At 40.1% G+C, this 14,807-nt stretch overlaps 1 protein-coding gene across 2 annotated transcripts in view; it reads left to right on the top strand.

Moving 5' to 3' along the window:
- drp2 (dystrophin related protein 2) overlaps positions 1-14,807 on the top strand; it is a 73,866-nt gene that overhangs the window by 15,992 nt on the left and 43,067 nt on the right. Inside the window, exon 2 of one of the 2 annotated variants that reach the window (XM_037261645.1) lies at positions 10,612-10,786. In XM_037261645.1, the coding sequence (XP_037117540.1) occupies positions 10,740-10,786 (47 nt within the window). In that variant the 5' untranslated portion in view covers positions 10,612-10,739. Of the gene's footprint in view, positions 1-10,611; positions 10,787-14,807 lie in introns of those variants that run through there. The other variant, XM_037261644.1, reaches the window with a different exon arrangement.

Below are 14,807 nucleotides of genomic sequence, written 5' to 3'. Positions count from 1 at the left end.
CCACGAATCCATATTGGTCCATATATAAGGCGCACCGGATTATAAGGCGCACTTTTCAGAAAATTGGAAGTTTTTAGGTGTGCCTCGTAGTGCGGAAAATACGGTAATTGTTGTGGCCTAAAACACCAAAAATTAAAGAGTAAAATGAGTGTGCTAACTAGTAGGCTAGCAGGGCTTGCTAACCCAACGGTTAGCTCGACTCTTGAGGCTTCTCTGCGAAATGTTTGTACAAGACATGAAGATGCTAATCAGCAGGATAAACATTTGTACATGAATAAAAAGTATTCTTGTGCAGTGATTAGTTCCATTGCCATTGTATAAATACCACCAATGTCGTAATGCACTCACAAGGTCAGGCCAGATGTGTACAATACATGTCGTGTGAGGTTATTTGAGTCGATATACACACCAAAAGAAAGGCGATAGTGGTAAAAGTGCACACAGAGGCTGTACTGAAGTGTCTGCTGACAGCTCTGTGACTTTGTCATATGAAAATATTTCATCTTCAAGTCATTGTAGCGCATGAAACCCATCTTAATTAGCAGGGATTTCGTTTGAGCTTTGCGAAATTGCCTCCTTTCACAAGCAGACATCCCGTCCTTCCACATTACTGCACGTTTCTGTGCTCTTTTAATTACCGTTGTAAAGCAGTTCGTGCATTCATGTCTTCCATACTTATTTCATTTATTAATACTTAATTTGGTGCCTGCTTTTGAGAAGAAATATTATTTGGGGAAACAAGGGGGCGTCACGATCCGTTGATTTCCATGTTTTGGACTTATTCGCTTGACACTCTATGTTGTCAAGTGTTGTCGCAAGGAGTAGTTTTATGTCTCTACTAATCCCCAAAATGCCTTTTCATGTCATTCTAACACTTGAGTGATGAAATAATCTTCTTAACTTATAGAGTGATATGTTTTAAATCCTCTTTTGTGTCAAATTGCTCCACTTTTAACGTCCCACTGCGTATATACAGTATTATACACCCCATTAACTGAGGTTTGTTCTTTCTGTCAGCGGCTTTGAAAATCGGGTACCATGATAGTATAGTTTAGTTCCGTCCATTGTCAGATGTAATATTTTTTAACTTTTTAAACCACTATTCATCATAATTAAAACTTGAACTTAATTATTTATTATTTATTGCTGGAAAGATTTCTCTTTGATTATTTCTCATAGCACTTATTAAAGAATATATTGATTAAAATAAGTATAAATTATCAAAATTCTACAAATCACGCATAACACAAAGTAGCATTTCAATAATCTGAAACCTGGACAAATACTTATATTTGGTACTCGAATAAATTCTCAATAATAAAAATCACATAAATTTCAGAACGCTTTGCAAAATGTTTTCAATTTAATTACTTTTCGCAGTCACACAACGTTGTGTGACATGAGGCCAGGCGTGCAATAAGCTTCAATTCTAGAACCTCTTGTTGTTTAAGCTGCACATAATATTAATAATTAAACTACCCTATTCTATCTAACCCATGCTGCACTATATCATACCTTCATGCAGTGGACTACGCCTTATTTATTTTTTTACCTGTGGGCCTCGAGATTTTGCTATGAAAATGCATATATATGCTATACTACGGTTTCTGTTCAGTAAAAAAAACAACTGAAAGAAATTGAAAGATGCTTGCTTTTCATAAGAAAGCGATACAATATATTTTCCTACTGAGTCAGCACATACAAATCCGTCACTTGAATCCATCGCAAAAATATATTAGTGTGTAGATGGCAAGTTTGTTTGGGGCAAATAATTCTCTCAGAGAAGATCTAACAAAATAAAAAGACTATAATCAAAACAAATAGAGGGCACAATGTTACATTCAGCGACCCTCCCAAGTTGTGTACATGGTTTTATTTTATTAGCACTAAAGCTGTTATGGTTACTTAAACAAACACACACACAGCACACACACTTCTCATTTCCACTTAGTCCTTCCAAGACAAAGAACTGCAATGGCACCTTGGAAATATAAATTAGTATGAGGACGGCATGTTCGCTTGGGGGCAAATTATTGTCACATGGAAAAGATAATCGAGTACGAAGGATAATAAAATATGCGGTCGGAGGGCAAAACACAGGCAGCATGATGAAGAACAGTGGCGATGGAGGGTAACAGGAGGGAGGATGGCAATCGTTCAGGTTCATTTTCTAGAACGCTTGTCCTCATTAGAGGTAGCTGGAGCCTACCCGAACTGAATTTGTGAAGAAGGCGGGATAAACCGTGGGTTGGTCGTCAGTTGATCACACATACTGGAAAGGCAAACACTCACATTCTCACCGATGGCACAGTTAATTCTTCTCAAAGTGGTGCCCTCGGAACAGTTATGTGCAATAAATTGTAGTATTTTTTTTATTTTTTTATTGCACACCTACAAAATCTGACTGAGCAAACAAACCAATTGGTCCGCCGTGTCCAAGGTAAAAAATTTACATTATTGCATAACGTCTGCTTTTTTTTTTTTTATCAAGTAGAACTAAAGCCATGTGATTTTTATTTTTATTTTTTTTAGAATATTGCCATCTTTTGTCATGCAAAAATAAAATGCCTGACAAGAGAACAAAGTTATATTATTTAAATTCACTGGTTAAAATATGATTTTCTTACTTCTTTAAACTTTTAATAATATATTATAACTTTCTCTTGGGACAAAAAAACTTTTTTTTAATCTAAGGACAATTTATTTTTTTTTCATTAAAAAAGAAAACTATTCTCATAATATTAAGAGCCAACTTTTTCATTCCTGTGAACTTTGGCAGTACTCTTGGTACATAGTTCTGTTTCATTGGTACTTAGGGTTATGACTGGCTCCTTCCTAAAATTTCTTCTCTGGAATGAGTCCCTAGACCAGGGGTGTCAAACTCATTTTTTTTGCGGGCTGCATTGTAGTCATAGTTTCTTTCGGAGGGCCATTATTTCTTTCAACCCAAATAAATGTATGAGCACCTCATATTATATACAGTAAACGCTACAAAACAAACTGACAAATAACTCGTTTTCAAATCAGATGAGTAAAAACTGGTCAAATATTTTTTAAAAAAGAGATATTAAAAATGAAGACAATTTGCAATTCTAGTAATGACACGAATTTGATGCACAATTTGTCTTCGCGGGCCACATAAAATGATGTGGCGGGCCGTATCTGGCCCCCGGGCCTTGAGTTTGACACCTGTGCCCTAGACCCAAAAGATTCATTTTTTTAATGAACCTAAAAAGCAAGTTTGTGGAATGTGCGGAGGAGCTCACGGTGTATAGAAATAACGCTGACCTTGCTTGTTTTAATTTACCAAGTAAACTGTCAAATCTGATGCAGATACAAATTCAGAATGTTTTTTTGGTCCTATTTTGTGGTCATCTTGAGCTGGTGTTATTTCCTGAATATGATCCAGCATTTTGACTATGAATAGTGGCTTTAGTGTTTGTGTGTGTGTCTCTTCCAGCTGCAAAGGGCTGCTTTGGTTTCATCCTCCTCAGAGCCAGCGCCCGCCAAGGGGCGCCCGCCAGATTAGCACAGCGCGCCAACCTCCACTAACCCAGATCACAAACACCAGCCGAGAGCTTACATTGACTCAGCAAAAATGCCGGTTTCCACTTCCACCGAGTGGATATTTCAACAGCTGGCTGCCAAACTGTGTTATTGTTGACTTGGCATTTATTTGCTCAAGATTTAAATGAGAGTTTAACACCTCCAGTGGAGGCCAGCTGACTATTTCCGGGCGTCCATATCTGAGCTTGGCACCTCTTTTTGGACGGCGCTCAATGGTTTTTAACGCTTGTGTGCAGCGTTTTAACTGGGTGTAAAAGCATTACAAAGTGTTGTGGGCTCTCGCTGGCTGACAGAAGGATGTGTTTCGCAATTACTGTGTGGAATTAGTTCCATTTCAGTACAATCGCGCCATCTGTCACTGCGGATGAATATTTTACTAGGCTCTCTGGGAAAGAAATGTCCCATTAGGACGGTGTGTTCATTGAACGCAATGTGGGCAAAAGACTCAAATGCAAGCTGAGACTCGAAGCAACCACCCAGCTCAAGTAGTTCCAGTCAATAAATGAAAATTAACAGTAGAAGTACTGATACTTGTGGAAAGGGCAAACTTAACATTTGGCAAACACAGGCAATTGTCTGGACCGTTGGGATTTACAGAGGTACCCAAATGTCTCATTAAATCTGATTTCTTTGATTTCAACAAAATATTATTGTTTTAGTCTTAATTTACATGCTTAACAACTCATAAAAATGCTTCATGCCAAATAAAAATGTTTGCCCATCCATTCTCATGAAATAAACTTGCTTATTAAAAGCAATATTTTTGGCATCATTGTGGCAAGGAACTTAGTTAAAGAGCTTCATTTTGACAAAACTAGTACTTTGCTTCCATCTGATAGCATGTTGGCACTAAGGAACTATGTGGAAGTGAGTTGAGGAGCTTCATTTTGACAACAGTTGTGCTTTGTGGATTTTCATATTTTTGTTGTTTGCGCCATGCAAGCCTTGGTAAATATTTTTGATTGACAAAATTTACTGGTGGTTTTCTTTTTCTTTTCCAAATGTCACGGAAAAAACAAATACATCAAGATACCTGTAAGATCTACTCAAATAAAATTCCCACCACTAAAACAACTATTACAAAGATAGTGTTCAAGCACATAGTTTTTTTTTATTGCTATCGTGACAATGTATTTAAACCAAATAAAACATTTTTGGAATTAGTTTAACAGTTAATGAACAATTATTGATCATGTCATTTCAAAACCATGAGCTCAGGCTTTTGTGCTTTGGCCAGACTTTTTTTTTATTCAGACTATTTGTAGCTGTAGGAGTCTTTTTGTCTCCTCTCCTTCCTCTTGGCATTCTTAAAGTGGCTCAAAATTTCTTTGTCCAGCCTTGCAAGTAATGTCCACACTCAGTTAACCTTAGTGACAGCATTAACAATGCGGATCCAATCGGCTTTAGGAGGTGGCTGCCGCTAAGTTTGGGAAGTTTGTCACATTGGGAAATAAATGCTTTTCATCTGCACAGCTCCAGTAATGAGCATCAATCAATGGATACGTATCTAAGCCGCAGTCTACCTTCATTCAGATCCGTATCACCATACAGGCGTGGTGATGATGGCATCATCTGATACTTTGTTTGCGCTGTACGACGTCCCTTGTCTTTTTTTTTTTTTTTACTTTTGTCTGCTCTGAAAGACCGTGACCGCCTTCTTTACGTCTGGAGGCTGCGACTCAACTTGCTTTTGATGATTTTTTTATAGGCAAAAACATCTTTAAAAAGAAAAAAAAAAAAATCTCTGCATCAGTGTTAGCAACCTTGCATTCAAAGTTGCAGAGGGATGAGATGCACGAAGGAATGAATGAATGAATGAATAGATAGATAAATAAATAAATAAATAAAATGAAACAATTTATTTTAAATGGGTAATATAGCATTGTATCAGACTGTAAGTGTTTTGGTATTTTATTAGGCACTTTTAAGTACCGTATTTTCCGCCCTAAAAGGCGCACCGGGTTATAAGGCGCACCTTCAATGAACGGCCCATTTTAAAACTTTGTCCATATATAAGGCGCACCGGATTATAAGGCGCATAAAATAGAAGCTATACTGCATCAAACTGAGGTTGACTAGGGTTGCGGTATGCATCCACTAGCCAATAACCAACGAGCCCTCTGTAAACAATCGCGTTTCTCAAACGATCTCCTATAAAATGATCAGAACTGACTAAAGTTCGATCTAACGCATTGGTACTACTTACCTATGTTTCCCTTCCATATCGATCCGTAGATTCACTCGAAACATTAACAGAGCAGCCTATTTTGACATGAAATAGCCTGGTACGTATAGCAGCTATCGCAATAGCATTAGCCATCCGCAAAGTCTCACGAGCCTCAGCTCGCAATCTCCCATGAGCCTCAGCAAAGTGTAAACAATCGCGTTTCTCAAACGATCTCCTATAAAATGATCGGAACTGACTAAAGTTCGATCTAACGCATTGGTACTACTTACCTATGTTTCCCTTCCATATCGATCCGTAGATTTACTCGAAACATTAACAGAGCAGCCTATTTTGACATGAAATAGCCTCGGGTACAACAGCTATTCGGTGACGCCCCCTGACTACAGTTGCCGTAATGCTGGGAAGCGATGCGACCTTGTAATTTACTAGTCGTACTAAAACGTACTGAAACATTTTGGCAGAGCACTGTGTACAACCAGTATGGATCAACAAATTCATCAGTTGATCCATATATAAGGCGCACTGGCCTATAAGGCGCACTGTCGGCTTTTGAGAAAATTTTAGGTTTTTAGGTGCGCCTTTTAGGGCGGAAAATACGGTACCTTTTTTTATGTACTTTAGGGGTCAAATCAGTAACTATATTTTTCCCAGCGTATTGGGACTTCTACTAAAATGCATACACTTTTTACCATCTCTGCCAAATGTTGACACAAATCCAATATGCATCGTAGGTATACCGATGCGAATGAAGCAGAAACACACCATTGTAAACAGAGGACCCTCTGTTATGTGTATTGAATTGAAAAATTGATTCTTCCAAACAAAGCGAGTCAAATGAAGTGGAAAAGTCCTTTCTTTCCTATCGACTTTCATATTGGAATTCATGACACAATATTCAGTGAGATCCATTGCTGTTGTCTTGCATTTCTATTTTTCTGCAAAGAGCAACTTTGAACAATAATTGTGTCATTGCAATTGGGCAAATAATCTTCAAATAGGTGAGAATGTTTTCACTTTCAGGCTCACAGTTACACCCATGACCAATATAAAAGCAGGAGAGGTAGCCTGCACAAGACAAGATTTGAACCCAGAACTGTTGGGCAGACATGCGATTATGTTCTACCAATTATTATATAATGAGGCTATTAGCTGTCAACTGAACCAGATGTACTTATTGCATCTCTTTGTAGAGGCATGTCTGTATTGTAATGCGAGGGAAATCCCTGCTGTCTTTCTTTAAGTGACGCTGTACATGCGCTTGGCTGAGCAACGTCGCATCCAATCATGCTTATGAATATCAAATCATGTATCCAGGTTGACTCATGTTGGCAAGACCAGACCCATTTTGGGTTGGTACATGCCTGCATGATGCATGTCTACGAGATGTGGCTGTGGCATATGATGATTTCTGCACATCCTTTTCAACAATATGATTGCTTTGAATGTTATTTGAATGTTGTCCATCACAAAGTGGAGACAAATTAGTGTTGAGTATTTTTGCACGAGTCGAGTAAAAGAACAAAGTTATGGTCTAAATCAGGGGTGGGCAAAGTTTTTGACTCGCGGGCCGAACTGGGTTCTAAATTTGGACCGGAGGGCCGAACCAGGAGCAGATGGACGTAATGTTTGTGTGAAGTAATATAAGTGACCTGTAAAGGTCATTGCATAAAAGATTTTGGCCTTTAGTAGGTAGTAAAGCATGGATATTCCAAACAAGTTTTTTGAAAACAAATGCATTTATTAACAGCATTAAAAAAAAAAAAAAAATCACTAAAAAACTGTTATCAGTGATTCTCATAAAATACGACACTGTTATTATGAATAACAGTCGATCACTTCAGTGCCTGCAGGTCAGATTAATGAAAGATGTTTATCTTATGAGATCACATCAAACGGTAAACATTCTGACCAAATATATCATCTTGAAGAATCGCTGAAAGCATACATCCAAATAAAGTAATCAAAACGGCAACACGGGGAGGGGTATCTGAAAATCAGAGCCGTTTTAACTCACAAACACCTGATAACAGAGGTGAGGAAACGGGAAACACTTCCTTAAAGTAAGCCTTAAGAACTTTACAGGTTAAGATTAGTCGCAAACAGGTGGTGCATCAATGTCCTTGAGCATCCTGCATTGTTTGAAAATGAGAATGGTCGCTAGTTTCAATCCCTGCTGTGTGTACAAATCATATTCAAAATGCATTTTTTTACAACAAACTTGAGAGCCTCCCCTTCATTTTCAGTGGGAACAGTGTTGTTGGTCTCCCTTTTTTGCTAGTGCGTCATAGTCTGGAGTAAAATTTGTTGTGGCAATTCTTAGGAGAGATCCGAGGTGTTGGTCCGTTTACCTCGATCTGTGACGGGTTGATGTTGACGTTCATGTGGCTGAACGTCACGTCGCGTACGTCGAGCCAAATTGGCCACTCTTTTTTAAACACTCGGCACTGTGTCCACCTTGCTTTTCCTTGGGCGACTCATTTTAATAGAAGGATTCCAGGGGAAGGTTTGTGGGTGGCTTTAGCGTAAAACTGTATCTGAAAGCTCAGCGCGCGAATTACAAGAATGCTGTCGTCACAGCCCACGCTCTAAATTCGGGACTGATACAAATAGAGCGCGAGTGCGCCATGTCCGTACTACTGAGTACGTACACGCACTTGTGAGTGTGCACCGAGCTTTCTGACACGGCTTCCGGTAGTAAATGCGCAGGCGAGCGGTTCCCCATCTACTGGCAAAATGACGAAAAAAAAAAGTTTAATAATACAATTAATTCAGGGTTGGCGGGCCGGATTAGTAGTTTGCCCATCCCTGGTCTAAATAATGACAGTGACATTGTGTGCAGTCATGTGACTGGCTGACTGCATTTGATTGGTGAATGGGTTAGGGTTAGGGTTACATTGCCACTTGTTACATTGGATAGACAAAACAGTGACATTGACGCAGGCAGAATTTTTTTCGACGGATAAAAAAACCCAGAAAAAAGTATGCTGTTCAGCCCATTTTTTTGGCTTTGACCTGTGAGCAGAAATTTGAACTTAGAGGTCTGTCAATTGAAGTCTACTGTCAAACATAACCTAAAACTAAAGAGAATTACAAATAACTTTGCCTTACGCCACTGTCTAGTGGAATGCTAGCAAACAACTCAAAATGTCACAGGCTAACAAATAACACCGGTCTCTCTCGGTTTTATAACTTTAAGTAACCACTGTTGAAACACAAATGATGGGACAGACAATACTCACGGAGATTTTTTTTTTTTATCCCTTATGAAAAATGACTACCAGTAATAATGATGCGGTTTAGTTGTGCACTTGTGTCTGTATTACAGCACCCTGAAGGGGCAGGAGTGTCAATTGAAGCAAGACTTATTGCCAACTGTTGGTATTTGAATTCATTTCAATTGTAAAAGCTGAGTTGAGGTGGAAGTGTTTTTTTGTTACAAGCGCAGTATCAAAATGAAACACACTTGTATCTCAAGATACATACCACTCTATAATCTATGTGGCAAGCCTATTAATCACTTCATCATACCACAGAATTACTAATGTGTTTAATTAGTAACACATTTACCACCCTTTGTTAGATCTAACGGGAATAACAATGGATTTACATCCTGACTCGTCATTTCCAATCCAAACAATCTCGACGTGCTTGTCTTTTGCGTTTACTCACAAAGCAAACACTCCAAGAGGCTTTAAGTGATTATTTTTTTTGGTTCAGCTAAGTGACTGCGAGGAAGCAGCAGGTTGTGATTCAAGCACTCAGCCTACTGCTGATTCATGCGCCCAAGTCAGCCGCATTAGAATGAGCTGTCTGAGGAAGAGAAGGCACGGCAGGAAGTGAGGAAATGACGAGAGACAGCAACCACACGATGAACTGTTGATTCACGGAAACTAAAAATAAATGAAATCCAATCAGGGTGATGGTCGGAAGAGCGAATGGTTGGTAGAAGATGAGCAGGAGGATGAAAAAAAGCACAGGAGTAGGTTGGTGCGATGAATGCTGGTCTCCGCTCATTCATACGCCGGTTGCTTTGGTTTGCTGTGGACACGGCAACCCAAAATTATTCTTTTTTTTTTTTCACCACTTTCAGTGGGCGCAAGACAATTTGGGCAAAAAAGGTTGTTTAATAAATACATTGATTTCATCATGTTTTTTATTTTTACATATTATAGCCTCGTCAAATTCGCAAACTGTATGTTAGTTTTTTAAAGACAAACCATCGATAGCGATCGTGGTTATCGATCGTGAGATATAATGGCTCAAAAGAAGAAAATGGAGCGGAAATATCTCCTACTGCCCTCAACACCACTTCACAAGTGTTTGTCCTTTCCGTCACCTCCATCAAGGGGATTGCACCTCTTCGAGTTTAGCCTCACAACCTCTCACTCTTTTAAAGTGTGCAAAGAAAGACCCTTTATTTATTTCTTTTATCGTTATCTGAGAAAAAAACAATACACGCCTATGAGATGTTACAAATCACTTCATATTAAGTGAATGCGTTGCATGAACTTTGTTGTCTGTGCTGCAGACTTTGTTCAAACGTTCAAAGTTTTACTCCTTTAGGGATTTATTAGGAGAGTGAAACATTCTCTTCGACATGAGCAGATAAGCTCGCTTGGATCAACTGTGTTTTGCCTAATTCTACAGATAGGGAGGAAATGTGGTTAGAAAAGCATACTAGCACACTTTAATGAAGCTAATGAAAAAAATATGTTGGTTTGAGAGAAAACTTGAATTGAAAATCAGCCATACCAGGGGCAACAATCATAACAGCAACTTTATCGAAGGCTTCACAACTAGATTTTAAGAGTCTTGTTTTTTTTTTTTCCTGTGTCCGTATGTCCATGCATCCTCAGCTCCGGGGCGGCCCTCGTGGCCGGGATGCCACTGCGTGCCGTGCCAGTCGGCAGTGGACGGTGAGGCCCAGGAGGAAGGGGCCGAGTGCAGGCGTCTGAGGGGGGGCAGCCCGCACCAGGCCGGGGACATGAACCTCTGCTGGCACGAGATCAAACGCAAGTCGCACAATATCCGGTAAGGGGACGATCACGTGTATAAATGGGATCTTCTCGATGACAGAAGTATGATTGGAATTGTGCCTTTTCAAAAACATGCCCCATGCACATGCTCGTAATGGACGAGAAGCTAATGAGTGTAACATTTCTATATCACGGCCAAATGTGTGTGCGCCTGCGTGTGTTTTCCATTTACTCCCCGCCAATTCAACTTATTCATCATTGATAGTAGTAAACTAATGCTGCCTGTATTGTGTTCATGTTTGCCTGCGTGCCAAACGATGAGACGCCACTCACGTTGCTCCCTAATGCTTAACTGGAGACCGTCCAGGCTTTGCCTCATCGTTTCCGACCCTCTGACTCCACTCTGTTCAGACAATTGCAGCCCCACCTCCCACTTAATGGCTTACTTGACCCCGGCAGGTCTAATGTGGAATAGGGAGGATGGCGGGGGCAGGACACTTGTGAAATTGGTTAAGACAGTTTCCCCTGCAGCTTCTATGTAATTAGATCAGCAAGTAGGAGAGGGTCAGTGGCGGGTTGGGGGCGTGGGGGGGATACAACGGTGAATTGATAAGGAGGGCCGGCAAGGGGGAGGGAATGAGTAAAAGACGCAAAGGCAGATGTTACTAAATCATCCCAGAGAGAGATGCAGGGAAAAAGGGAGGTAAGTAAAAAGAATGAGTGAATGAGGAAGAGCCGGCCGGGGTAACCTTGAGAGGAAAGTGTGTTTTTATGTAGGATAGGACTTTGCTTCCCCGCCGTTGATCGACAGCCTGTTGAGCCTCTGCCTCAATAAAAGTCACCTCCCTGTTATTCCTGTGGCAGATCATGACAAACTTTTTACACCCATTACCACCTCAGGAAATACGTAACTCTTCAACAACCACCTTAATATCTAACTTTGAAATGTGTAATGTAAATTACAATGAATACAATTTGTAAAAAAAAAAAAAAACAATTTGAAATATATACCTTTTTTTCTTTTTATCTATAGTCTTATTATTATAGGATGTAAGTCCTATTTATGGAGAACACAAACCCATTTTTAAATAACCCTGTTTCCTTGAGCAAAATGTTTTTTCTAATATAAAAGGCATAATATTGCAATAAAATTATAGTTTTGAAATTTGCTGAATAACTTTTCCCTTCAAAAATTTTGACGACGGCTTTTTTCTCCTTTGGTATCTTGTGCATTGGCCTGGAATTAAATTGAACTTCACCTGCTGCAAACGCAACTTCCAAAATTGAGTGGGAAAAGGCGCCTTTTGCATTTTCTTGGGGGGGGGGGGGGAAAGGTGGAATTGGCGCACAGAGATAAGAGTGAAGCTGAAAGATATGCACTGTTTATGCATGGCATGGAACTTATCAGTGTAACACAGTGTCACTTTGCTAATTGGACTCTGAAATGATAACAAAAGGTTGGCAGTGTGATCACTTTTTTTGATGTTTTATGCGGAAAGAAGGCCAACTCATTAAATGACATGCATGCAAATATGCACACACACGCACACACACAGAATGAGCAGCACGTGACTGACTTTTACAGCACTGGCAACACGTTACTGTGCGTTTGTTGTATATCGCAGAGTTGTTTTAAGTTTTTATTCTTACTACTGAAAAAGTTGCACATCGTAGATAACACGATGTAACTGTGTGTGTGTGTGCGCGTGCGTGTGTGTGTATGCGTCCAAGTGTGTGCGTGCTTGTGTAAAATGACATTATAGACAGCAAGGGGCAATCATCTATCTGCCAATTTACATACCCAAGCATTAAACAGTTCAGAGCACCCAAGACACTTGTTGTTCCAGGAAAATAATTGGTTGCCATTGCATCAATCTAATCTCACTTTAGAGTAATATCATCATTACTGCAAACTGCTGGTGAAAACAATTTGGGGACTTGCATTGCTTCCTGTGTTCTAATCACGGCCACGTTGACGCATGGACACGTCTTTGGTGTCACACGGTGAATGTTTGCGCATGGCTCAGATTGTTGCAGACAGACGACCACCCACAGCCAATGTCCGTCTGAGTAATGAGGTGGCACTTCAGGCCCGCTTGTCGTCACACTCTGCCTTCTGTATTTAGCCATTCGCTAGTATCGCTTGGTTACTTCTTTCCTTCCTTCCTTCCTTGCTCTGATCATGGTTTAGGGGGGGGAAGCCCTTGGGGGGTTTGGTGACCTCATTTTCTCAGCATCATCTCTGGGCAAGCTCCTGTGTTGTGTCTGCAGGATAAACAGATGCATTTGAGATGTTTGTGTTGTTTCTATTGTCCAAGGTTAGTGGCTTAAGAAAACAAAACAGGTGAATACCAGGCAAGACAGTTTGCACTGTATGGGGAAGAAGCAATTTCCAAAAATTCAGCACGTGCCATTTTTTTTTTTTTACATGTGAATTTACGACCAAGTTAGCTTAATTTTAAACTGCGTCATGTTCGTAAAGTGGGATCCCGGTTATGTCGTTAATCTTACAATTGTTCATCCAGAACCAAGAATTTCTTTTTTAAATGTTGTAAGTGCCTCACTTTCAGTACAATTTTTATTCTCATTGCAACATCTGCAAATTGTCTCAGAGATGAGTAATGGGAAAGATAAGTCAAAGATTTGAGTTACAGCAGTGAGTCACTCTGATTGACAACGATCAACAAAACGTTTAGTTCCCGCTCTCAATGCTGTGCGTGCCATGTTTGGAATTGCCTTGTAATTGCCAAGAAATCATCTTTTCAGCCTGTTTGAGTCGAGCTACTTTCATTGGTGTTGAATAACACGCTTGTGTTCATTCTCATCTGCAACTGATTGCCATGGAAAGTCATTCCCGTGGTGCAAGGTTGACTACCAATGAATGGCACGCGTGGAATTTATTAATTTGAGTCCCTCGCGCCACGATTAACAATTTATCATTGCATGTCATTTGCTTAATTTTATATGTTAATTTTCTCATTATGCTCGCGGTGTCATTTTAGAGCCGTCGCCGTTCAGGGTAAATGTAAATTGCTTATTTCGGATTCCCTTTGGCCATCAGTTGTGGTAGCTCATCAAACAACATTTTTCAGTTGTGAAGGGAACAAAACAGCCTCGTGAGCGTTGTTGTCACTCAGCAAATGGATTTCCCGCAAATCTCAGGAAGGCGGCGGCGGAATAGAGACGCTTCGGGCCAGGCATCGGTTACACTCGTGATACACAACAAAGCACCGTTTCCCAAACCGGCCCAACGTAATCGTAAGAGAAAATGTTTCTTCTGTAGATGACACACAAAAGTGCTGACCGACGATGCCATCAGAAATGCATTTTACAAATGGACCAGCGGGGACTTGCACATGTCGACGCAGACAAGCGTGTGACTGCTGCTGTCAAGCATGCAATCAAGTCAAGCGTGAAAAAGGCCAGTCAGCGCTGTTGCATTGAATGATCTGCAAACACTTACGATAATAGTGTGAAACTCATACAGGATGTGTTTAAACTGCCAGACCAAACTAGTGTCCCCGGGCCCATGGGGGGGGGGGGGGGGGGGGGGGGGCTAGTGAACTGTACTTTGGAGCTTTTCCCAAAATGATCATTTTAAGAGGCATTCATCATCAAATCTTTCAATCACATCCTATTATGTTTGCAGATCAACATACAAAGAGCTCAAATCTCCATTCCTAGTTTGAATTTCCCTACTTGGCTTCAAAATGGATAAGTAACATTGATTTTAATCACTGAATTGCCCCACGGCTTTTGAGTTTGCCGCAGTAAGTGATACAATTCTAATGTTTCACAAGTATTGCGTCATGAATGAGACAATAATGCTTTTTGAGAGTGTGCTTACAGAATAGACTTGAGATTTTCTGGTGCAAGGAAACTATTTCCTTGACTTTGACTACATTTCATCAGTGTGGCAACGTGAGGCGAAAATATGTGACGCATAGTGACACAGCACACGAAATCTGACTTGATGAGGTACAAATGTTATGCCCATAAATTGTTCCTGCTAAATCCCAGTGCAAATATTGTCCACTGTTAAAGTGAACTATATCATTGACAACAATTGAAATATC

Source organism: Syngnathus acus, chromosome 10 (genome assembly GCF_901709675.1).
Source record: "Syngnathus acus chromosome 10, fSynAcu1.2, whole genome shotgun sequence".
Taxonomy (NCBI): domain Eukaryota; kingdom Metazoa; phylum Chordata; class Actinopteri; order Syngnathiformes; family Syngnathidae; genus Syngnathus; species Syngnathus acus.
This window is presented reverse-complemented; position numbering and strand designations above follow the sequence as displayed.